The sequence below is a fragment of the Cucumis melo genome, chromosome 3 (assembly GCF_025177605.1).
Source record: "Cucumis melo cultivar AY chromosome 3, USDA_Cmelo_AY_1.0, whole genome shotgun sequence".
Lineage (NCBI taxonomy): Eukaryota > Viridiplantae > Streptophyta > Magnoliopsida > Cucurbitales > Cucurbitaceae > Cucumis > Cucumis melo.
In genome coordinates this window covers 23099389-23125211 of record NC_066859.1, presented here as the reverse complement: position 1 = coordinate 23125211, position 25823 = coordinate 23099389, and the positions used below count along the sequence as shown (strand labels likewise).

At 32.1% G+C, this 25823-nt stretch overlaps 3 protein-coding genes across 8 annotated transcripts; 1 reads left to right on the top strand and 2 right to left on the bottom strand.

Annotated features, from left to right (window-relative positions):
• Positions 1-4029: 4029 nt before the first annotated feature.
• LOC103496473 (uncharacterized) lies at positions 4030-9440 on the bottom strand. 5 transcript variants are annotated; one of them, XM_008458333.3, is made up of 7 exons: positions 9293-9440; positions 8859-8917; positions 8587-8733; positions 8236-8405; positions 5499-6459; positions 4659-4804; positions 4030-4485 (listed from the first exon to the last, which is right to left on the bottom strand). In XM_008458333.3, exons 4-7 carry the CDS (start codon positions 8367-8369, stop codon positions 4377-4379), a joined length of 1350 nt encoding a protein of 449 aa, XP_008456555.2. In that variant the 5' UTR covers positions 8370-8405; positions 8587-8733; positions 8859-8917; positions 9293-9440; the 3' UTR covers positions 4030-4376. The 5 variants fall into 5 exon arrangements, with proteins under 5 accessions (XP_008456555.2, XP_008456556.2, XP_050938480.1 ...); XM_008458334.3 differs by lacking the exon at positions 8587-8733; XM_051082523.1 differs by lacking the exon at positions 8587-8733 and having other exon boundaries at positions 4659-4750.
• A 3696-nt stretch (positions 9441-13136) lies between these two features.
• On the bottom strand, positions 13137-14435 carry LOC103496474 (DNA-directed RNA polymerases I, II, and III subunit RPABC5). Its single transcript, XM_008458336.2, has 4 exons — positions 14264-14435; positions 14080-14138; positions 13885-13979; positions 13137-13496 (listed from the first exon to the last, which is right to left on the bottom strand). Exons 1-4 carry the CDS (start codon positions 14297-14299, stop codon positions 13471-13473), a joined length of 216 nt encoding a protein of 71 aa, XP_008456558.1. The 5' UTR covers positions 14300-14435; the 3' UTR covers positions 13137-13470.
• Positions 14436-15503: 1068 nt separating this feature from the next.
• LOC103496475 (uncharacterized) lies at positions 15504-24940 on the top strand. Of its 2 annotated transcripts, none has more exons than XM_008458338.3 (14): positions 15504-16173; positions 17398-17484; positions 17784-17884; positions 18026-18076; positions 19392-19563; positions 19670-19990; positions 21129-21332; positions 21442-21954; positions 22086-22295; positions 22743-22931; positions 23083-23243; positions 23693-23845; positions 23974-24055; positions 24119-24940. In XM_008458338.3, the coding sequence occupies exons 1-14, from the start codon at positions 15703-15705 to the stop codon at positions 24125-24127; spliced, it is 2724 nt and encodes a 907-aa protein (XP_008456560.2). In that variant the 5' UTR covers positions 15504-15702; the 3' UTR covers positions 24128-24940. The 2 variants fall into 2 exon arrangements, with proteins under 2 accessions (XP_008456560.2, XP_008456559.2); XM_008458337.3 differs by having other exon boundaries at positions 15505-16173; positions 24135-24940.
• Positions 24941-25823: the final 883 nt, after the last annotated feature.

Below are 25823 nucleotides of genomic sequence, written 5' to 3'. Positions count from 1 at the left end.
ATAACTTTTAATTTATCATTAAAAAACAATCAATGTAGTTAGTTTATTGTTTTTCTTCTTAAAATAGCATATATTGACATCTTCATCATTAATTTTGAAAATATATTTAAATAGTATTGTTTAAAAAGGAAAATTTATAATAATTCAATTAATTTAGATGCAAATAAATTCAGAAAAAAATTATTAAAAATAAAATAAAATAATCAAACTATTTGAACTTTATAGAAAAAATAAATGTATAATAAATTTTGTTTTTAGTGATTTTTTTCGTGTGAAACATAATATTTCCTTTCTATCTATTTTTGAAATAACTCTTTTAAAAAATAAATTTAAAATTTATTAAAATTATTAGAACTAATCTTCAACACTCACGTGCACTACAAAAAATATAATGAAATATAAAGGGCATAGACAACAAACTATCTATTTTAACCCAAATATTTATTGCATCCGATTAACTTTTTTTACCGATTGTCCAATACAATGATATAAACCTTAATAAATTAGAGAAGAATCATTGTAAATGATATAATTTCTAAAATATTACAATTTATTTATAATAAATTTATCTATATTTATATAGTATAGAAAGACACAGATAGAAGTATATAATTTAGTCTATTGTGATTCCTCGTAGATAGATTTTGATATTTTGCTAGGTCAGAAATAATAAAAATTATAAATGAATAATATAATTTTATTAATTTTGATTGGGAAGATGAAAACTTCTTTTTCTGTCATGGTGGCTATATGATTGCCCTTTCTCATCTTTAAGATTGGATTAATATAACAATGAATCATATAGTAAGTATTAGTAAATTACCTTATAATTAGCTAGTAAGCCAAACAAACAGCCAAGAAAATTACTATAATACTATATTTATCCCTACAATAATCCAACAATAAAAACAAAGGGTCCATTTAGTCAATAAAACAACTAAAATATTAAACCAAACAAAAAAAAAAGGTTCTAATTCAATAGGAAATCGTTGGCTCTATGTAAAACAAATGCTCAAACTCCATTAATTTATAAATGGTGAAAAATAAAAAATAAGATAGACAACCTAATAATAGGTTATAATATTTAAATTGAAAAATTATTTTAAATGATAACGGCTAAAAATATAGTAAAATAAAATAATACATCTATGATAGAATTCTATTCGTATCTATCAATAGTCCATCGTAGATGAACTATAACATTTTGCTATGTTTGTATATATTCATGTTCATTTTTCTATATTTTAAAACAATCCCGCTTATAAAACTTTAACCTAAATTTAAATTGCATTAAAATTTCATCGAGATTTTTACAACTTTTTTATATTTGTAGAAAAATATTTAGGGGTTCGATACACCAATAAAAATGTGAACCAATATTTTTATTATACTTGTAAAATAAGCATTCATGGAGTGACTAATATCTGATATGAAAATAATATTAAGAAAAACATTTTAAGTTATTTAATAAAAACAAGGATTTCTTTACCATAATTTATTTGAATTTTGTATTTTTACAGCTTTAAAAAAAATAATTTAAAACCTCGTGTTTAATCAAAATAGTATTAAGAAAACGAAAACTTTTTTATCCTATCGTGGGAATCATATAAGGATGAGATTTTATTTCAAAATATTGTAAAATACATTAGGAAAATCCAGCTAAATTATGACATTTTTTAAATAGAAAAAAAAAATCCAAAGGAGGAAAAAAAAAAGAATAAATGAAACGTGGAATATTTTCTACAACATAATTATTTAATATTATATAAATGCAGACAGAACAACATTCCACGTCTAATAATTTTAAATAAATTTATTTCTTTCTAATAAGAAGTTGCTTCAAAATTACAAATTCTGTACATTGCAGTTTTTCTTCTAAATGTATATATTAATTTCCTAGAATTCCATGTGATCGTTTTCCATTTTATTATTCATTAATTATTATTGAAGAATACTAGAATTGGAAAAATAAAATAGATTTTTTAAAAAAAAGATAGGAACTCCAGATCCAATGGCATGGGGAAAGGGAATTAGAAGAGTTCATTACAAGGCTTGTCAAAATAATATATATATATATATATATATATATATATATATATATATATTCTCTTATTATTATTTTTTATTTTTAGAAAATACAAGTCAATAATAAGAGGAATATGTGTGGTTGACTTTATATTATATGATTTGGAAAATTTGTCTTCCTTTGTTGGTAGTTAATTAAAAGTTTTACTCACAAATTAAATATGATTGATAAATGGTTAATTACAAAATGAGTTGTGGTCATTGCCTAATGTGAAAAAAGATTGGAAATTGACCATTTGAACACAAAATACCATCTTAGCTGGGTCTTAATTATTTCATCTCTATTATAATAATAATAACAATAAAAGAGTGATTTTCGTTCGTAGAAATTCTTATATTTCTTTTGTCCGTGCATGACATTTGACCTTTTTATAATATTTATAGTAAACAGTGAAACTTTGAAGTAAATACATTCGGTTAATAGGTCAAATGTTCAGATTATCTACCTTAAATTTGTGTACTCGAGATTTGATATTCTTAGGGTAAGAAAAAACTGAAATATAATGGATGTAAAAGGGAAATTTTCTTATTTCCCTTTTTATTTATTTAATTTTAATTTTAATTCTTTTAAAAGAAAAAAAAAATGTGGTGGAAAACTAAACAAAGAAAAGAAAACTTAGGTCCAAGTAGTTTTCACATTTTGTACACAAAGAAGTCCTTATCAAACAGGTGTAAACCATTCAGTATTAAACACCAAAACAAGAAATATAATCGATTTCTAACATATATATATAAAAAAGGAGTTTAATTACAAAATTTAGTTTTAAATTCTATGTCTGATATATTCAAAAATGGTAAAAATTAGAACTATAAATATTACTCACCTCTGAATTTCTTCATTTGTCTCTTTTTTCACTAATGGTTTAGAAAATCAAGCAAAAATATGAAAACTAAATAACATAGTTTTAAAAAACATGTATTTATTTTTAAAGTTTGGTGAGAATTCAACCCTTACCCTTGAAAAAAATGCGATTATTGTGAGAAATGGAAAAAAAAAATAACCTAAACTTTCTAAATGAGATCTAAATTTTAAGCTTCCTATAATCAATTTGTGAATATAGGTGTTTGAAAACATTGATATAAAGAAAATAACGAAACAAGAGATTTAGAGGTGAAATAATGTTTATATGCTTAATTTTAAAACTTAAAAACTTAAAACAAATGGTTATCAAACAAAATCTAAATTATCAAACGAACATTTGGGTCTAGTAGATAAGAGAAAACAAAATTTGAAATTTGAAAATTTCAAAGACGAAAAATCATGTGTGGTCCAATGATAAACAAAGACGTGAACTTAACAAAACGCTAGGAGTTTATAGGTTGACTTCACCAAACTAAAATTTAATACATATTTGGATTAATTTTTTAAATATTTAAATAAGTGTACTTAAGTGCAAAAAAAAAAAAAAGGTATAATCACTTGGAAAGTCAATCCAAACGAACACTTAAATCTCTTAAGAGTTTTCTTGACATTCAAGTATTGTAGACTTAGACCGATTGTCCAGTGAGATTAATCGAAGTGCACAAAAATGGGCCGAAACAAACTTGAAGGATTGTATAGACAATAGGCATGAGCTCTAATTTAGAAACAAAAATAAGTAACTTTGAACTTGACCAAAACAAGATGGTATTAATTGGAAGGTGGTTTTCTTAAAAAGAATAATTAATAAAAAGGGTGAAAAAGTACTATTAGAAAAATTGGGGAATCCAGAAAATCATGTGACAACATGATCCATATGATATAAGATGTCGGGTCAGAGCAAAAAGGGGGAAAGAAGATGCCTATTAAAACTCCAATCTGTTATATGCCTTTCTCTCTTGTTTCCTTGTCCTCCTTCTAACACACAAACACCTTACCATCAAAAGCCTCCTTCCCACGTTACTCCAACCTTTTTCTCCCTTCTTCATCCCCCCCTTTTCTTTTAACATATAGTAATGAAGAAATAATAGGAAACCTTTGTATCTATAATAAAATCATGAAGGGTGGGACATATTATGTCATTGTAATTAATAGTAAAAAGATGAGGAAATATCCCTTGTACAAGCTATTGCTTATCTTTTTTACCGAGGGGAGGGGTGGGAAATGCCTACTATTGAACTTTCTTCCCTACTGCAGAGTACACAAATGCCAACCCACATCCAGAATCCAGTTTTGTCCTCATAAATATCGTGTATGGGACCGACTGGAGTGAACGGGGTACCCGACTGCAACTTTGGTACCAAGACAGACAGGTTCTGTGGCAGAAAATTTAGCTACTACTCTCTATTCGTCTACTTAACAATCATATTACTTACTCAGACCAAAACTTCACGAAGGCAGCGATGAATGACTTGATGATTTCCAAAAGTGGGTTGTTTTCAGGTTTTGAAGAGTTTTTGGACATTCCTTCCCATGATTCACTGAAAAAAGGTGGAAGATGAATATGTTGGTTAAATTGTTTGATATGTATTAGATAATCATGAGATTTCATCTCAAAATCAATTGACAATCAAACTAGCAATGGCTGATAAAAGAACAAAGGAATCTTCTCACTTAATGATGAACTAATTTGAAGGGGGGAAGATATTCTTACAGATTAATTCTATTTAATGTTGGAACGCTTTCTTTCTGGGAGCCGCCAGTCTGTCCAGGATCTACTTTATTTTCTATCTCGATTTTTGAGGCCTGATCAAAGTCATTGCTGAATGTCTTATTGAGATTCTCAGAAGCAATTGGAGACTGTAAAAGAGCATCAATAATGGTCCAAATGCAAACTACGCTTTCAAAAGTTTTGAGTTACAAACACAAAAAAAGTGGTAAATCTTTAGAATAAACAACTTCAAAGTTCAACCTATCATTTTCTTCCTTTCCTATCCTTTCCCCAACCAAAAGAAAAAGAAGAAAGACGAGGTTTTCTCTGGTTACATGAGTACTTATTGTTTGACAATTTATTTATGAGCAATACTCGAGTGCATTTTGGGTTACGCACCCATCATCTTAAACTCACCTTCATCACACAGCAAAAATACTTAAAAGAAAAAAGAAAAAGAAAAAGAGTTTGACACATGGTGAACTTTGGTTGGATAACTAGATGAACTGCCAAAAGATTGGTGCAATCTACACATTTTTCAAACGAAAAAGTAGGTATTTCAAAAACATGAAAACAAGACCACCATGCAAATGAACGTCCAAATGCCATCCATAAAGTTTAAGATAAAAGGAATTCCCTAATTCTTTTTCTTCAATCTAAAGTTTCAACTGGGCCAGAAACTACTCAAGTAATTGTCCCCACACTATTTTGTCATAATCTAGAAGTCAACTTTAACAAGTTATACCTATCCCCCGGAAATTTAAAAGACGATAGATTAAAAAGAAAAAAAAAAAAGAAATTAAAATCATTCTATGCTTAGCCAGAAAAAAGTAGAACACTCACCTTCATTTTACTAGATTTCTGGCCTTGTTCAAAGTTCACAGATATTGGGGTATCACTGCAAACTTCCAACTCAGGACCCCCAACTTCATGCATGCTACCTTCTTTAACAGTAGACCCATTAGAAATTTCAACAATTTGTGCTACCTCCACCAAATCAGACTTCGTTTCTGATAATGGCCCTGCAAAGTTTTCCCCTGCTTTCTCAACTACAGAGTCAGAAGCTGTAATGTTAGACAAGCCAACATCTGATTCTAACTCAATGGATTGACTAACTTGCTTCTCTGAGGCATTAGTTGAAATCAATATCTCAGATCTTACATCTGAACCATTAACATCCCAAGGAACTGGATCCAATGGGAATGTCTCTACCACAACATCTGTTGCCAGAGGAGTTACATGATTAATTGGCATTCCTGATTCCTCTTTCACCACTTCCTCTACTTTATTGTGTTCATTTACTAGCACATCTGTTGCTAAAGGAGTTGCGTGAATTTTTGGCATTCCTGATTCTTTTTCAACCACTTCCTCTACTTCCTTGTGTTCATTTACTAGCAACTCTGACTGAATAAATTCATCAGAATCCTCGTTGCTTACATCCACAAGGCTTCCATTAATTATTGACTCATTCTGTGATCCCTGAATATTTGTTGCTGTGCATTGCTCATCTGACACAAAGATTGGTTCTTCATTTATATATTTGTTGTAGTTGAGTGGAAAATGGACTTCCTTAGACGATAAGGTTAAAGGAGATTGAGGTTCAATAGCAATTGAATGGAGTGGATTCTGTTCAAGTGAATGATCTGTATTGTGCTCTTCTTCTAATAACAACTTTCCTGGACCAAGGATTCTATTTTCTTGGATTATATCACGTACAATCTCTCGAACAGTATAGAAAGATCCCCCAACCTCCTTGTGAGTGAGGTTGAGCGAGGGGAAACTCCCATTATTTGATTCCTGATACCTGCATTTCATACTTATCCTAATTAAATAAATTACATTTGTATCTAGATTTAGTCCTTAAGCGAGTTGACTATTATAGTCCGTAGTTCATAATAGTTTGCGTCTAGGATGAAGACTTTTAGTCTGGGTAAGAAATAAGAAACACAATAGCAAAGAGGAAAAAAAATGATGAGCAAGAAATAGTAAACAATGTAACAAATAAAAACATTGTAACAAAGAGAGATTTGAAATAGTAATACTATACTTAAATGTAGATTATAATAGTTGGAAACATCACCAATTATAATTGGAGCCTCAAATATGGAGTTTCCGCGAGCCCAAACAACCCCTAACAATTAAACAAGTTTCCTATTGTAATGGGAGTTTTTGTGGTCCAGTAATTTCTTTGATTTTAGGATTTCTAACGGTAAATTGTCTTCCTTCCATAGTATTTAAATCAATAGGTTAACGAGGAATGAGAATTACCTCAGACAGATAATTTGTTTTGGGAAGTTTTGGATTCTCCAAAGTTTAACCATAGAGGTCTAAACTCTCTTGAATAACTTTATTATTTCTATCTCAATATTACGCCACGTGAATAGGTACTATAGCTTGTTTTTAGCAAATAAGACCATATTTGAAGCTAAAGGAAGAACTTGAACTATAGCCTTTTCACCTTGCCCGAGAGAGGTCTAACATTTATAAAGGCTTCAATACTGAGATTTAAAGAAAACATATAGAAGGATTTGGTGCATTCTGAAATAGAAAGACTGAACAATAAGTCACGTCTTGCCAGAATTATCCTCAAAGATATCACCCTTAGGAAAAGGTTGGTCATGTAAGGGAGAGGAAGGCTACAGTCTTATGTTATTAATTACATTATGCTTTTAGATGCCTCGGTATCCCGAAAGGTTTTTCACCACTTTATTTTATCTTTAATAGTATGTAGATAGCACTCAACATCACTTATTGCACGGTTTCACTGATTAGGTCTCTTTGGTTTTAGAGATTTTTCATGAAATAACCTGTTACTGTAGTTTTAAAGATTTTTCATTAAATAAATGGGAAAAAAATGAATAACTCGACTCTCTTATTTCTTTTTCTTTTTTTCGCAAGGGTTGAGTTCCTTGAACTCTCAACACTAGAAGGTTATACTTCTTCAAATAAGCCTACCATCACTATTATTTTACTTATATAAAATATTATTTCACAAGGATCTAAGTTTTCAATATATCTATCCTGAACACCAAAAAAAATCAAATATTTAAATGGCCAAGAAAAATGCTCATTGATTTTTTCTCGTTCAAAAATACAAATGTTTATCCAATATAAGAGCAATCAACAAATGATTTTTGGAAGCCTTTTTTCCCCTTACCTTCTCAGGAAGCTAAAACTTTCATAATTATTCCTCTATTGACAGCTAAACTAATTGGATTTTGTTTTTATCCCACTACATACTAAGGGGTAATAACCACAATTGTTTTTTAGATAAAAAAAATAACCATGACTATTAAGCTGCAAGAGAATTTATCAACCTAACAGTTTCTAGATGTTTGATATACAAAAGCTCATCTAGAAGAAAACAGTGACATAAACAAATCCAAGAACGAGTACCAAACAACAATGATCCACGTTTAAACATGAAGGGCAAGATAGATCATGGTGTGAAAACGTCATATAGCGAAACAAATGTTTTCTTGAGAAAAATATCATGCACTTGCAGGTGAAAATATCATCAGGCAGACATAATTGATAATTTAAGCAATCTAACCAATGCATGCATCTTTTGAGTGCTTACTTTTTTATGAAAACTTCAACCATAGCCTTCCTTTCCTCCTTTGAACGCCGAATTCTAGTCTTCCTCCCTTCAGCCTCATTGTTCTTGGCTAGGGCAAGAGGACGTCCCGTCCACCCACCCTTTATAGCATGCATGAAATCCACAAAGTTCAACTTGTCTTAGAGTCAGATCTACAATATAACAGAGCAGTAATAAGATGAGTCCGCCCACATAACATTTGGTGTTTCAGAATGAATTGGATGTGATAATATTCATTGGAATTTCACAAATGGATTGAAGAGTTCATCTAACGGATTATACAGAAACAAATGACTTCCCTTTTAGACCAACTTAGAAATTATTCTGAACAACCTGCATTATCAGTGGAGCGATTGCTTAATCTCGCTCAACCCTGAATTTTAATAAGTCCGTATCGCATAAGTATACTGGAAGCAAACTTTAGTCCATATCACAAGTCACAACTTCTGATAGAGCACATCCAAATATCCACTTTTTGATCTACCAATTAGTTGAAGTTGAAAGAACATAAATGAGCATGAACAAATTGCCGCTTGCAGAGAATTTGTAATCATAAATTTGCAGCTCATATTAAACAAGTAATCTTATGTTAAACTCATACTAACCAAATACTCCATTGGTTAAAACACTGTCCAACCATATCTACAAATCCACATGGTCCCTTCTGCCATAGTCATTTGATTTACAATATTAACGAAATGCACAGTTAAAAGTCAAAATCTCATGAAAAAACTAAATAAGGCTCAAAGCTATGCAGAATCAAAACGCCACATCCTTAACCATGATGAACAAACCCAAATACACGTTAACAGCTCATGTCTCAAATTTCTAAGAACCAGAGGAAGCAAATTTCAGGGCGACCCAGATAACAAAACAAAAAAAGAAGAAAAACCCAGTAGCCAAAATCTAACGCTGCATGAAACTAAGCCATCCATGAAAGCAAATGATGCACTTAAACAGAAGAAAAAAAATGATCGACATTGGAGGGAAAGGAACCAAAAATGGCAGAATTGCAGTGGAAAAGGTGAGAGAGGTTTACCTAGAAGCGGAGAGAGAGCGAAATGAAAGGGTAGAAGGAGAATTGAAGATAAAAAGAAGGCTAAAACCCTACTGAAGAGTTATAGGGAGGGAGCCAGTGAGAGACATTGTACAAACTTCCAACAGAAATGGGCAGTGGGGGTGGAAATGGCGGAGCGTGGGAGACGAATATGTAATTATTTTGAAATTTATGTCTCATTGTTATTGCTATTTGATGGATTGGGCCGTCCAAGTTTAATGGGCCTTTGACCCATTACTCTTACTTTTAATTTATTAAAAGAAATAATTGAAAATATAAAAATTATATTCAAAATAATTAATATAGAACAATATTTTTAAAAAATTACAAGTATAGTAAATTTGTCTAAATCTATCAGTTGTAGAAGTGTACTACCGATAGAATTTACTATATTTTCATTTTTTTAAAATATTGTTAAATATTTAATAATTATTCTAAAAATTGATACCATTGTGATTACTTTTTATTAAAAATGGTATGGTCAAATGTCACAGATGCACACAATACCTTCTCTGTCTAATAGGCTTCGATAACTAAACTAGATTTTGTCATATCTACAACATTTTTGTATTTATCTATGTTTGAAAATACTTTGACCTTGATTTTAATATTTACAACGATTTCTTTGAAATAAACACCAAAAATGGATTGTTTTAACTTTTAGGAAAAATATCATATACATCTAACTTGTAAGGGTTATATGATACCTTCTATACCAGTAAAGTGTATAAATATGAACTTTTAATTTTTATAATTGTTACAGCTTCCCTTATGTTCCATTAAAAAATAACTACGTGTAAAATTTATAATAATATCAATTGAATCTTTGTAGACTTTCATAAACGAATCAATTTAGACTCTTACACAAAAATTCATTTGAAAAACAATACATTTACTACAATCGTCTATTTTGTAGAAATGGCATTTAATGGAATATGCATACGTTTGATAATCAATGAATGAATGAGACTAATGGTCTAAGTTGATTGACCTATGAAAATTTAGGAGTCCACTTGATTTACAATACTAGTCAAATGAATTTTGAAGGTGAGTTTCGATTAATTGATATGTTCAAAAAAATTTAGAGTTCATATTTATACAATTATTAATTCAGATTTAGGAATATAAATTGATTTTCTTCGCATCTTTTTAATGTTATATTTTCACAAATGTCCTAATGTATAAAAAAAATTGGTGGAGGGGGAGAGCTTAGCCCTAATGGTTTGGATATTTTAAGGTATTAGAAGAGCATTGGCGTAGTTAGTTAAAAGAAAGTAACCAATGGCCCTCCGGTTGAGTTTAATTATAACATCGAGATTTTGTTGTAAGACTTTAAATGATTTAGACGAAAATGTCAAGATATCCCTTTCATGGAAACTAACTTTGATATACTAAATTTAAAATTGATTACAATTACACAACTGAATTTAAAATTTCTCTAGAATATACGGTTTAAAATTAAACGAACGAATATACGTAGACAAAAATGAGATAAAAATTGATGTACAAAATTCCAATTGATATATTAACCGTAAATAGTTAAGAATAATAGCCATGTTATAGATGCTTTCAATGGATTAAATACTTCATATTATATCTCGATTGATAACATTTTAGTTGTTGCTTTTTTATGCTTCATTGTTTTGTAATGATGTAATGGAAATGTTGATTTTCAATCCTCGTCTTAACGTCAAATCCATAAAACTAAAATTTAGAAGAAAAATGTGCACAGATGATCTAAAGTAAAAGGCGTAGATGAAAAGTTATTACTTTTTTTAATACCAATAAAGAAATAGCTTACTACTTATGTCATTATTATGTAAAATTACTTAATACATTCACCAAAGTTCCTACAAGATTTTTGTGTTTTTTTTCCTATTTTTTCTTTGCATTTTTGTTCCTTTGTTTCTTTAATATTTTTCTTTTCTCGATTTCTTCTTCCACTTTTACACATTTCTACTCTTCTTTTTTTTTTTTTTTTTTGTTGTTGTGGCAAACATATATAATATAAATAAAATGTAGAACATTGAGTATTCAATATCAAATATTAAACAAGTATTAAGTATCCAGTATATACCATATAACATATAATATAAAGAATAGTCCACAAAGCATCAAGTATCAAACTAGTAGTTTTCTAAGTTACAATCGTGTAGGCAGTTGCAAAAAAGAAAAAGTTACAGTCGTATGTAACGACCCCAAGCAAAAGACAACTTTTCATTCACTTCTCAAAGCTGAACATTGTTCATTTGAGCCTCCAAAAAGAGGTCACCCGTACAAATCATAAAACCACCTTTTACAATGTATTACTTTTTCTCGCCATAAACATGTATATGATATAAGAACATGCAAACAGAAACATCATTTGATTCTTGTTAGTGGTAGTAACAAGTGACATTGTAACACTCTAACATAGAACAAATAAACATGTTTAAAAGCAATTTTGAGATTGTTCAAAAATCATTCTTAACCACAAAAGCATCCCTTGAAATCAATTTAATGCTTAATTTTACGTTTTTTAGTATAATTTTCATGCTACTTAAAAAGCCAAAATTTGCTTAGACGGACTAAAATAATTAGTCAAGCGACTTCGAAAATAGCAAAAATGATTTTACCCCTCTCAAATGACATCCTTGCTAAGTCATTTTAGGCTATTGTATATGACACAATTTACCACACAAATGCATGCAATATATGGAAAGTTTTGAAACCTCAAACATAGAAAACATCGATATTGATATATCAAAGGTTCAATCCCAGTCTCCTCACCCATAGTTGTTGCACGAAAAAGAAAAACAGTGAGTTCCAATTAGACTAAGGATCATTTCTAAGTCAAAAACATCCTATCAAAACCACACCATTCTTTATACTATTATTAATTTACTTTCATTTCCATTAATTCAAAGTGAGAAAGACTCAACACAAACACATCTGATAATTGGATACAATAATGCAGACAAGGACAACATTCCACAACCAATTAAGTGAACACAAATCCTTCCTAGCACAACTAACTACACCCTATGAAAATGGTTTGTAGTACTCCAGGAAACTGTAGAACTGGACAGTTCTGTAGGTTTATAACTCCTAAAAACTAATAGACCCGAAGAAGATTAAATATTTGGGCTCGTATGAATCAAATAAGTAAAGAAACTGGGACACCAAGTTACAACTTCAAGTCCTGCATTGAATATTCCTATATGGTTTTTCTTTTCTAAACCGAATGCAAACGGCATAGAAACGACTAGAGAGCAAGCGAAGGAAATCAATTAGTAACTACATCCTATGATACACAAATTTCATATAGAAACACTAAAAACTAAAAAATCACATAGAATATAAAGTACTTCACATAGAATATGGATGCAAATTGGGACACCAAGTTCTACAACTACATATTGCAATAGTTTTCCTTTTCTCTTATCTGGATGCAAACACCATCGAAATTTCAAACAATAACTAAATGGAAATCAATAACTAAAGTAACTACATCTTTAAAATAGAACACGGCTATGATATATTACAGTACTCCTAAAGACTAATTAACACATGCAAGATTAAATACTTGGGTTCGTATCAATCAATAAGCAAACAAATTGGGACACCAATATATAGCTTAACTCAAGTTCTGAACTGAATATTCCCATAGTTCTGTTTTCTCTTAACTAGATGCAAACACCACAAAAACGTCAATACTGACAGAATGACTGCATATGGATAATGCTACACAACTCTCATATATCTCCTAAATACTAATTAACACATAGAAGATTAAATACCTGGGTTCGTATGTATCAATAAGCAAACCAACCAGGACACCAAGATATAGCTTAAATCAAATCTTGCACTACATGATCCTATAAATTTTGTTCTCTTAACTGGATGTAAACACCACAAAAACGTCAGAGAACTAAAATCAATGAGTAACTGCATCCTATGGAAAATGCTACACGGCTCTAATATACAACTCCTAAATACTAATAAACACGTAGAAGATTAAGTACTCGAGTCCGTATGAATCCATAATTAAACAAACTAGAATGCCAAGACATAGCTTAACTCGAGCCCTCCGGTAGTTTTTCTTTTCTCATAACTGAACACAAACACCATCATAAAGCCAATACGGCTGCACGTGAAAAATCAGAAAACTCGTCGCTTGGCTAACTGGTATCAGACTTATCCAGAGCTGAAACAGAAAGCAATTAAAGGGTAAAAGGGCCGCAAAGCACAAAGAACGAATGCGAAGATATTCTCAATTGTATTATAACGAGAAAAGAAGAAAGCAATCATAAGTAATAAGTGAAATTCGATTCCAAATTCTTTCGAACAGGGATATCATCTATTGAATTGAATTGAGAAATGTAATATATGATTTAGCGAAATGAAAAAAGTTCATTCATCAATCAATTAGCGAACAAACTCATTTTTGAAGATGAGACATAAGATGCAGAAAGAGAAGAAGGTGCGTAGCAAGGCGGGATGTAAGAGAAAAGGAGGAAGATCAGTTCATAGACAATCAAACAACTCAAGCATGAATGAACAAAAGAGAAAGAAGAGAGAGAGAGAGGGATTACTGTTGTAATTAAGAAGCTTCTCAATAAGGTCGACATGAGTCATGAGCATTCGCCTACAGCAGTAGCGAACCAAACCCAAAGCATCAAGTGCATCACTGATACAAAGGAAAAGGGTATAGTTTCGTTTACTAACAATCAATCATTAAAAGAAGAAGAAGAAGAAGAAGAACAACGACGACAGTGGTGCTTCCTTACCCTTCTGAATAATCTGCCTGCAGAAGATCAAGGTAATGATCCCATTTGTTTCCAATCACCTGAAAAAAAATAAACCAAATCACATTAAGAGTTGAGACTAAAAGAAAAGTATATTGCAGACGACATTAAGAAGAGGAAATCGCAATTTTAATCTCAAAATTGAAGATAGTTCTCCATGGCTAACCTTTCCGCAAGTGAAGCAACGAACTGGAATGATCATCTTCACTCTCTTCTGTCGCCGACCGACGATGCCTCCAACTTCGCCTTCTAGGGTTCCGAGAGGTTTTGCCCAAACCCCTTTCTGATATCCGACGCGCGACGCTACCTCAGCGGCAATATATATCCCTATTCTTTTCTATACTAATGTGGTTTTCTAATTTATTATTTCATTCAATTTTTTATTCTATGTTTTTTACTCAATTAAATTCGACGTTTTATGATTTTTTTACTACAAAAGTGAAAAATAAAACTTTTCTCGTCTGATATGTTAAATGGTCACGTACTTGAAAATGTAAATACATATGGTTTCATAAATAATACCATCATTTTTAAATATGATAAAATAAACTAAAATATTTATCAAATATAATAAAATTTTGGATTCTATTGATGATGAAAATTGATAAACTTTATTATTGTTTATCAATATCAATAATAGAAACATATCAATGTCTGTTATTAATAGAATCTGAAATTTTATAAATAGTTTGTCAAATTTACTATTTTTTATAATATTTCTAAATAAAATTTTCGAGTACGCATTGTAATCCTAACTTCTTTTCTACTTTATGCTCCTACTTGATTATAAAAAAAAAAAAAGCTTGTTTCTTGTGCACAAAACAATAGGACATTGGGTATGTAGGTAAAGGTTAGATAATCGTGTAACTATTTTAACTTCAAACCTATTTATTTATAATTTTTAAAATTCAACATGTATTATATATTTAAATATAAAAATTGACAAATTACTTACGTTACTAAATTAAAAAATTTATTATATTTTATTTTTATACAAGTAGTAGATATTTTATCATTTTTTATTTTTAACGATTTCTTTTATATAAATATAAATATATATATATATATATATATATATAATTTTAAAAAACAATAAAATAAATTAAAATATCACACTATTGATAACATATTATATATGAGAGTGAACCACACATATAATGTAATTTTGTAAATCAAAATAATTTTGTTATTTTGAGCGTGAATGATTATCAATAAGGCTATACTTTATAGTATTAAAAATTGAGGTATAATGTTACAAAAAGTAATAAGATAAAATGGGAAGAGCTTAACTCATATTTACAACTAAAAAAGAAAAACAATAAAAAGAAGATACTTTCATTGGAAAATGATGGCAATAAAAGTAGTTGTAAAATTAGCCGACTTGGCATTATATTTTCTTCTTCTTGGATGTGAAAAAGTTGTAATTGTCATTTCATTTCATTTTGCATCTGTGTCTTCTTCTAAATGGAAGCCATGGGAAGGCAGTGAGGGAGAGAGAGAGCAATTCACATCTGAGTTCCGCTCATTCAATCTCCACCCATTCTCAAATTTCTTCTTCTTCAATTGAATTCATCCTAAATCCATTCTCCAACGAAAATCATCTGAATGAGACGAAGTTCATCTTCAGAGATCGACGACAATGCGAGTGCAAATGCCGTTCCCGGCACTCACTCCATTCGTGATCGTTTTCCTTTCAAACGGAATTCCAGTCACTTTCGTTTACGAGTCAAGGACTCATTGGATCACGCAGCTTCTCGTTCCCGATCTCACCAAACCCGGATCAATCGCAAGGGCTTGCTCTCCTGGATTCCGGCTAGAGGCCAAACGCTTTTTTACTTTCTTGTTGTTTTTGCGGTATTCGGGTTTTTTACCGGCTCTATGTTGTTGCAAAGCTCCATTAGCTTGTTGTCTAGCCACGGAAGTCAAAGGGAGCGGTGGCTTATGGAGCGTATTAAGTTTGGGAGCTCCTTGAAGTTTGTGCCTGGGAGGATTTCTAGGAGGCTGGTGGAAGGTGATGGGCTTGAAGAGGTGCGGAAGAAGGATCGAGTCGGTGTTCGTGCACCGAGGCTTGCTCTTGTGAGTTCTTATAGTTTTTTTATTTATTTTTAATTTCTATTTTAAACTACTTGCATTCAAGTTACTGATTAGTTTTTAGGAGTTAGCATATGGCACTCAGTTGATTGCAATTCTTATTGATTATGTGCACAAACACTCTTAAGTCTCACGAATGGAAGATTTGTCAAAGCCAGCTTGGGAGCCAGTGCTGTAGATTCCCATCAGTTTAAACATCAAGTGAAGTCTGATGTTGTGTTTGTTTGTATAAAATCAATCCCTCAACTGTGTGAAGTACATCAGCTAAGAACCATTTATTTGGATCCTGTACAACCACTCTATGACACCAATATATTACCTCTTCTGTATCTTAGATCCATAACTACAATCCAGTTGGAGGATATCTTCAAGTTCAAACGGTATTTCTAATTTGTGACAAAACAGTTTTCTATGGAAACATTGAAAGTAAGATAAATATAATTGCTCATGGAGACTAGTTACAATTTACTAATTAGGAATGCCTGTAGTTGCTTGCAATATCACGACGCTTTTCGCAACGCTCGTTATTCTTCGAAAGTGTCAGATATTTAGATCATGAAATGATTTTTGTATCCAAAAGCTTTGAGTTATTTTTTTATCCCCCCCCCCCCCCCCCCCAAAAAAAAAAAAAAGGAAAACAGACAAGGTTTGCCAAACAAATAACTTAAATGGAAGGAAGTTGAGCCAAAGAGGAGACGAAAACTTCTCTAATTGAATACAGTCTGAAGTATAATAAAGTTCAAGAAGGTTGAGCCAAAGAGGAGACGAAAAGCTTTGTGAAATGTTTCTCCTTATGGTTCATGATTGCCCGATACATTTTTATACTATTATTATTATTTATTTTATTTTATTAAAAAAGGGGATCACTGTCTGGTACTGACTGTCCAATGAAATTTAATCTTGACTTATATTCAAGTTCTTGACTAATTCTATCAATCTGTGATCTATTTAGAGTCTTAGTTCTTATGGTAGAGATTAGCACGTGGTCTCCTTGTGTTTTTTGTTCAATAATTAGGATGCTATGACTATGTACTAATTACTGATTTGCTTGTCAGGAAGTTATCAATGTTATGTTGATAACCTAAACTCAGATAAGATCTAACATAAAAATTCAGGCTATATAGTTGAGAATAGTATCTGGATCTGAAATCATGAAGGGTTTAAGTCAAGTACCAATTATATCTTTCCTAATTCTTTCACTGATACCAGATCTTGGGAAGCATGGAGAATGATCCACAGTCATTAATGTTGATTACTGTGATGAAGAACATGCAGAAACTTGGATATGTATTTGAGGTGAGTCTTTGATTTTTTTTTTCTTGGGTGATTTATACTTAAAAAAAGACATTTTGTTGGGATGTTTATTTCACATGTGCATTGCCTTCTTTTGTCCATTGTTGTAGTCTACTACTATATTTCATTTGCAATGTTCATGTCCATTATATTTATATTGACAATTTCAAAAAATATGGTGCCTGGATTTTCTCGTCGATTTATGTAGTTATTTGTGATTGAGTTCCCTTACGCATTTAAAGATGTTTTAACTTTTGGTTACAATTATTTCTTTTGGATCCTCATGAAGGTGTATCTGACAGATTTTTGCAGTAGAGAGTGGAAATAAACAGTCAATGTGGGAACAGATAGGCCAGCCTTCAATATTGAGTCCAGGGCATTATGGTCGTGTTGATTGGTCCATGTACATGCTTCCTTTCTTTTTGTTAAACTGTTTTGTTACCATTCTTCTATTTTCTGTTCTGTGATTTTATTTTTCCATTTTGGTCTTTCAAGAACTCTCTGGGACTACTTTCGACTGATTCCATTTTCATTTTCTTTCCAGATATGATGGTATTATTGCTGACTCCTTGGAAACAGAGGGGGCAATTGCAAGGTTTTTTTTTTCTTTTTCTTTATAGCCTAAAGTACCTGTAAACTTTAATAATGCTTTGGTTATACTTGCAATGTGGATGTTTCTTGGTCAACGGTATTTATGATTTGCTTCATGATCTTAGTTGCATTAGGCAAGACTCCAAAATATAGGCATACAAGCTAGTGTAATTTTTAGGATGGACTATTATAGGAGTTGGAGTTGCGTCTATCTCTTTCTTGCTAGATTATGTGTTAGTTTTCTCATTAACACGTCCTATTGGATTTAGATCAACAGGTAATTCACTGTTGTTTAAGCATTGGATTATGTAAATTTCATGTTCATTGGAACATAATTTATTGGAGCTTTAGCATGCTAAATGTAAATTACATAATTTCAAAAAAGGTTTTATATTAACATTATTTTATTTTAAAAGTGTAACCTTACAGCCTTATAGCTCCAAGAGTTGGGCAATTGGTATAGATATCAAGGCTACGTATTTCATTTTAAAAGTGAAACCTTTTAGCTTCAAGGGTTGGGCAATTGATGTATATGAAGAGGAGTCGTATAGATTGTTGTAGAGACAGGTTTATATAAATGCAAAATAGGTGGCAAACTTGAGCATATCTCTGCTCTGCTTGTTAAAATATTATACATCTCTCATGAAGGTCGGATGTTTGAATTCCCACCCTAACATTGTTGAACTCAGAAATTAAATTAGACGTTCAAGCACTATTTTGATCCATGTACTTTTGATTTTGGTTCATTTTGGTCCTTGCACTATCAATTTTGGTCCATTTTTGTTCGTGTACTTTCAAAAGGTTCATTTTAGTCCTTGAACTTTCAAATAAGGTCAACTTTTGGCCTCCATAATTTTAATAGTGGCCATTTTGGTTTCTTAAAAATGATACAAAATTGAAAATGAAGGGACCAAAACGGTCACTTTCCAGAATCAAAGGTAAAAAATATACTGACCATGATTAGTGCTCACGAATTGGATAAGAACCCAGCCTACAAATAAACAGTTCCTATGTTTTGTGGGAGCATTTTGCATGGAGATTCCAATGATTCTGATTTTAGTTGGATGAATTAGCTAGAGTTTCAAAGAAATGACATGTTTTAGTTTTCTTATCCAAAAACGATATGTTTTAGTTTACATATGAGCTTGTAACTTGTAAAAGACACTGACTAAAAGGTAAGTTCATGGGTTTACTTGTGGAGATAAGAATATTTTGAGTTCTACTGTTTCATGTGCTCAAAAGCATATGATAATCATGTAACATATTGTTGTAGTTTGAGAACTAAGATACTATGATTAGTGAGGTTTATATTTATGCAGCCTTATGCAGGAACCTTTTTGTTCTTTACCACTCATATGGATAGTTCGAGAAGATACACTAGCTAGCCGCTTGCCTATGTATGAACAAAGGGGTTGGAAGCATCTTATTTCCCATTGGAAGAGATCTTTTAGAAGGGCTAATGTTGTCGTGTTCCCTGATTTTGCCCTCCCAGTTAGTCTACCTTTCATATTTTTATTGTATGTTGTGGTTATATATAGTAAGTTCTGTGTTTCACATTCGGCACTCTTGTGCCTTTTCCATTTTCTTACCATATCAGATGCTGTATAGTATTTTGGACAACGGAAACTTCCACGTGATTCCTGGATCCCCAGCAGATGTTTATGCTGCAGAGAACTACATGAATGTTCACTCCAAAAGTCAATTAAGAGAGAAAAATGGATTTAATGGAGATGATATACTGGTTCTCGTTGTTGGAAGTTTGTTCTTCCCAAATGAGCTGTCGTGGGACTATGCTGTGGCTATGCACAGCATTGGACCTCTCCTCTCAATATATGCGAGGAGGAGAGAAGTAGAAGGATCGTTTAAATTTGTTTTCTTATGTTGTAATTCAACTGATGGGTCCCATGATGCTTTAAAGGTATATACTTTCCTTCGCACTTTGAACTTACAATTTTATTTATTTATATGTTGTTATTATTGTATTTTTACGATTGGGTACTGGAACTCCACTCCTTGCATCATGCTTATGACTCACCTACTCCTTGCTTCATGAGAGCTTTTAAATTATTAAGTTTTCCACTTGTGTGCTTGAAACACTTTTGCTTGTTTCAAATCATATATCATGTGGCCGCATTGTGGCTTTGCTTCAAGTGTGTGAATGAATATTAAAGTTCTTTACTGATGTTTAGATGGAAGAGAATATTATCTAGTTCCACTTTTTATGATGTATGGTATATCTGAAATATCTAGCTTAATCTTCCCTGACCGCTGGACGATTCATTGCCACTTACATCCTATATTGCACATGAAGATTGTTTATAAAGGTTATGCTTGTGGTTTGTTTCTTTTTGTGGTGTGGAGGAAAGGAACAAAAGAGAGGCATGTAAAATATGAAGAAAATAAAGAGAATAGACATGGTTATTCTCTCCTTTTTGTAATTATTCTTAATCTTGGTTGGGCAGGATTTGGGTGAATAATGACTTGATGAAGTGCTTAATGGGTCTAAATATAATTCCAAATTATATCTTTTGAGTTCTTCAAAATGACCATACACCAATTAAACCATGTGAAGTGAGCTTATGTTTTAAAATTCTAATATTATCTTGTTTATTGTTGTCTAATAATTTGCCAAGGATATTACAAGTTATTCATGCAATACGTTCTATTTGGTGGCTTAGATGATCGTCCTTTGCCTCTTCAGGGATTAAATCATATGCTTTCGTCTTTTTAAATGCTTCACACTTACCTGGTTTCTTTGATTTTTCGTGTATATAAAATTATATTGAATTTGTAGGGATCATTTATCTTTTGATGTCTTAAAATGTTTTTATCATCCTCATTATTCTTGATCTCCGTATATTCCTTTTGGTAACTTTCCTTATTATCATCTATACTATTGTTTTACACCTGTTTTTTCTCTAAATAAATAAAATAAATAGATGAATAAGAAAAAGATAAATCATCCTTCCTAATATCTTTTTCCTCTATTGGAGTCTGTCTCACGTCAGGGGTAAAAGGCAGTGTCTGACGAGGGATCTATCTTTAAACCTGTGTAGGAAATTGCTTCACGTCTAGGACTTCCTGATGGATCTATAACACATTATGGCTTAAATGGAGATGTCAACAATGCACTGATGATGGCTGACATTGTGCTTTATGGATCTTCACAAGAAATTCAGAGTTTTCCTCCCCTACTTATTCGAGCCATGTCTTTTGGAATCCCAATTATGGTGCCTGATTTGCCAGCCTTGAGAAATTATGTAAGTTTGAGATATGCTGTCACGATGCAACAGCACAACTCCCGATTCTCCCCTCTTTTTCTTTCTCCTTGTGCTGTTTCTGATCTTATGCATTTTCTCCGGCTCTCAGATCGTTGATGGTGTTCATGGGGTTATCTTCCCAAAACATAATCCTGATGCTTTATTGAGCTCTTTCTCGCAAATGATATCAGATGGGAAGCTCTCGAGATTTGCACAAGCAATAGCCTCCTCTGGAAGATTGCTTGCTAAGAATATACTTGCATCAGAATGTGTTACCGGCTATGTACAGCTCCTGGAGAATGTTTTGAATTTCCCATCAGATGTTAAGCTTCCAGGTCCTGCCTCGCAGCTTCAATTAGGTGCATGGGAATGGAATTTGTTCAGAAAGGAAATGGTGAAGACAATTGACGAAAATGCAGATGATGAAGAAAGAATTGCAGCAATAAGTAAAGCTAGTGTTATTTTTGCTCTTGAAGCACAATTAACTAATTCTGTTAATTTAACAATTTTGTCTGAGAATGAAAATGGGACTCTGGAGCAAGATATTCCAACTCCTCAAGACTGGGATATTTTGGAGGAAATAGAAAGTGCTGAAGAGTATGAAACTGTTGAAATGGAAGAGGTATATTGCGGTACCTTTCTGGAAATTGGATTACTGGCTTTAACCATTTCCTTCCCCTGTTTCTGAACTTTCTTTCTCACGTTCCTTCTTAAATAGACAGCTTAATTTAGAATCATCTTCCCTTTTTGTAGTTTCAAGAAAGAATGGAAAGAGATCTAGGTGCGTGGGATGAAATATATCGAAATGCTAGGAAATCAGAAAAACTCAAGTTTGAAGCAAATGAACGGGATGAGGGTGAGCTTGAAAGAACAGGACAGACTGTATCTATATATGAGATATACAGTGGTGCTGGAGCTTGGCCATTCATGCACCATGGTTCTTTGTACCGTGGACTAAGTCTTGTGCGCTCCCTTTATCTTTTCTTTTATCAAGTTGGCACTTTTCATTTACTTCTAGCTGTTTCTATTTAGAATCGATTTCATTCATCTGTTTTCTTAGAACTACTCCTAACTGTTTTTTTTCTAAGCTAGTTTCTGTTGGAATTCATGCTTGTAGCTACTTCATTTAGTTCAAATTTTTACTCATGTGATGCTTAAAAGGTATTAGCTCTTTAGGATTTTCTTAAAAGTTTCTGAACTCGGTATGGAATAAATTCCTTCATTTCCTTTTTCTTGGATCTTCGATTTTGTTGTTCTATTCCAATAGTTGACTTGACGCTATATGATAAAACAATGTATACTTAAAATTTGATATCTTTGTTTATCATTTACTTCTTAAGGGCAGCTAAGAAAGTTTTAACTTTGTAGTGTTTGAGTTTGTAAATAATTTATCTTAAAATTTTATGGCAGTCCACAAGAGCACTGAGGTTAAAATCCGATGATGTGAATGCTGTTGGCCGGCTTCCTCTTCTCAATGACTCTTACTATCTGGACGCTCTATGTGAGATAGGAGGAATGTTTGCTATTGCAAATAAGATTGATAACATTCACAAAAGACCTTGGATTGGGTTCCAGTCATGGCGGGCTTCTGGAAGAAAGGTATTAATATACTGGTTGACTATTACGAAGTTTAAAGTTTCCTAGAGTCCCCCTCCCCCTTCATTTTGTAAAGGCGAAATTTGGTCCTCCTTGGGTGGATAGAGTACCTTACAGAACTACAGATATCATTCATCCTTATATCATTAAACAGGTTTCCTTGGGCAAAAAAGCTGAAAATGTCTTGGAAGACACCATACGGGACAACCCTCAAGGAGATGTTATATACTTCTGGGCGCACTTGCAAGTGAATCGTGGAACCCTTCCTCCCACTTTCTGGTCGGTGTGTGATATCTTGAACGGTGGTCTCTGCAGGTAATTTTACATGTCAAATATGAAAAGCATGTCAAGCAAGTTTGGATGAATGCTTGGTGCAGGCATGGTATCATTTGATTTTATTTCACTTGTAGACATTTACTTCTCTTGTGCTTTTGGTTGTTTTTAGTCAAGAAACTGCAACATCCCTTGCTCCTCAGAAAACATTGAGTTTCTAAATGTCATCTTTTCTAAATGTCATCTAGAAAAGATGTTAATATTGTATATGAAGCACCGGCACTAGCTTTTGATATCTGTTGTGGATGTTTACATCTTAGTTAGCCTGCAGTTATATAGTAAATGTATACAAAATTTGCTGAGAGTTCGCTAAAGTGTGGTTTTATTTGCTTATTTTTATGTATGATCATTTCTAATGAGTGGACTTATTACTATAGTTGAGAAAATAGCTAAAATTCGAACTTGGCTCATTCAATTCCAAACGATTGCAGAACCACCTTCGGGAGCACCTTTCGCGAGATGTTTGGATTGTCATCAAATATGGGAGCTCTTCCGCCTATGCCAGAAGATGGTGGTCACTGGTCTGCCCTCCATAGTTGGGTGATGCCAACCCCTTCCTTCCTGGAGTTCATCATGTTTTCCAGGTGACTAGTAGCAAGTTTCCTGGAGTTCATAACCCACGCGTATTCAGTAGTTTCAATCGTTTAATCATTGTTATATTGTAAAAAGGAGACCATCTAATTAATTTGTATAATTGATTTGGGAACTACAGGATGTTCACTCATTACCTTGATGCTCTGAATAGAAATCAAAGTCAGCCAAATGGATGTTTGTTCGCTTCCTCAGAGATTGAGGTAAGGATTCGTGTCCAATCCATTTTCCTTCCACACCATTTTCTCTCTCTCAACTCCTGTTAGTTTCTATAACGAACAGAAAAAACACTGTTACTGTCGGATATTGGAAATGCTGGTCAATGTCTGGGCTTACCACAGCGGTCGGAGAATGGTTTACATCAATCCTCAATCCGGTTTCCTCGAAGAGCAGCATCCAGTTGAACAACGCAAGGAATTTATGTGGGCAAAATATTTCAACTTCACCTTATTGAAGAGTATGGATGAAGATTTAGCAGAAGCTGCTGACGACGAAGGTGGATCAGGTAAAATCGGGTTATGGCCATTAACAGGAGAAGTGCATTGGCAAGGAATTTATGAAAGAGAGAGAGAAGAAAGGTATAGAGTGAAGATGGACAAGAAGAGAACTACAAAAGTAAAACTAATGGAGAGGATGAAATTTGGATATAAGCAAAAATCACTTGGAGGATGATGAGAATGGGTGAGGAATTTCTGAAAAAGCACTCCTGATTGGCTAAACTTTTGGGTAGAAGAAGAAGAGATCGAAAGAAAGAAAGACTCCGGTTGGTGGTACGTAAAAGAAATCGAGTTTCTTTCTGAATTATACTCACTCTACATGACAATATTTGTAGGCAACAGAACTGAGAGAAAGAGAAAGCTGAAAAATTGCAGCTCGGTTTATTAGAAGCAATATTACAAGAGAGAGAGGTACTAAATATTCTTTTTTAATATTCTTTCTTTTATATTCAACATAATACTGATATAGCAACAAGAATATAGGGATTTTTTTTTTGCTGTTCTGTTGTATAACCAAAATAGCAATTATTAAGGCAATTTTGGTTACATATAACAATAACAATAATAATAATAGATTGGTTTCCACTTTCAGCCATGTCTTCATTTTGATTTTGGTTATGTTTTGATTGTTTTCTCCATTGTATGACAAAATCTCCCCGTATCTTCAATTCAATCGTACCTCAGGAGGACTTATCTTGTAATACATATTTTCTTTTAGCTAAAAATGAAATATTGAATCAAATTGTTTACACTTTTTTAAAAAAATTCCTAGATTTTACAAACTATTTGTGGGTTTGTTTGTTTTGTATGCCTTAAATGGTATAATAGAGTTTTTGGGGATGTGAATAAGGATTTTTGTGAGGTTTGGTGGGTCTCTTTGGGTTTTGGTTTTGAAGATTTTTTTCATTAGCAATATTTTACTTGATTGGAAACTCTTTCTTTCAATTTTTGTTTTTGTTCTTGTATTTTTAAATTTTTTCCTCAATACAAAGTGCAGTTTACGAATGTTTGTTTCTTAGTAGGCTGATTCATATTTGTTTTTGTTTATTATGAAAACGAATGGAATCCAATCGTTACCCAAAACTATTCTAGGAGAAGCTCGAATCCCAAAAACCAAGTTTCCGTTAATAATTTGGTTACAATTTCAAGTTGCTTCTAAAAAGAAAAGTTAATTTAATTACATGAAGCCGGTCTTGAAAAACATGAAAAAGAGAAAAATGTTCGGTATGAATTTAGATAAATTTCTGTTAATATAAAATTAATGTGACGCATTCTATTACATATGATTTATCATTAACTCCATGTTATACATTATATTACATATGATTTATCATTAAAACTATGTCATGTGAGAGTAACAATAGGCGGCTAGAGTAACAATAGGCTATTTTCAAATACAGAAAAAATGTATCAAAATATTTACAAAACATATCAAATTTTACATTTTATTATTGACAATCAGAAATTTATCCGT

What these genes read in the sequence shown, in the direction of transcription:
- LOC103496473 (XM_008458333.3), bottom strand. Translation starts at nt 8,369, where the DNA reads ATGCATGCTATAAAGGGTGGGTGGACGGGACGTCCTCTTGCCCTAGCC. An exon ending in GTTGAAGTTTTCATAAAAAA is followed by an intron (nt 6,460 to 8,235) that starts GTAAGCACTCAA and finishes TATGAAATGCAG; the next exon opens with GTATCAGGAATCAAATAATG. An exon ending in AGAAATCTAGTAAAATGAAG is followed by an intron (nt 4,805 to 5,498) that starts GTGAGTGTTCTA and finishes GCTCTTTTACAG; the next exon opens with TCTCCAATTGCTTCTGAGAA.
- LOC103496474 (XM_008458336.2), bottom strand. Translation starts at nt 14,299, where the DNA reads ATGATCATTCCAGTTCGTTGCTTCACTTGCGGAAAG. An exon ending in GTTGCTTCACTTGCGGAAAG is followed by an intron (nt 14,139 to 14,263) that starts GTTAGCCATGGA and finishes ATTTTTTTTCAG; the next exon opens with GTGATTGGAAACAAATGGGA. An exon ending in CAGGCAGATTATTCAGAAGG is followed by an intron (nt 13,980 to 14,079) that starts GTAAGGAAGCAC and finishes CCTTTGTATCAG; the next exon opens with TGATGCACTTGATGCTTTGG.
- LOC103496475 (XM_008458337.3), top strand. Translation starts at nt 15,703, where the DNA reads ATGAGACGAAGTTCATCTTCAGAGATCGACGACAATGCGAGTGCAAAT. An exon ending in AAACTGTTGAAATGGAAGAG is followed by an intron (nt 21,955 to 22,085) that starts GTATATTGCGGT and finishes CCCTTTTTGTAG; the next exon opens with TTTCAAGAAAGAATGGAAAG. An exon ending in TTGAACGGTGGTCTCTGCAG is followed by an intron (nt 23,244 to 23,692) that starts GTAATTTTACAT and finishes AAACGATTGCAG; the next exon opens with AACCACCTTCGGGAGCACCT.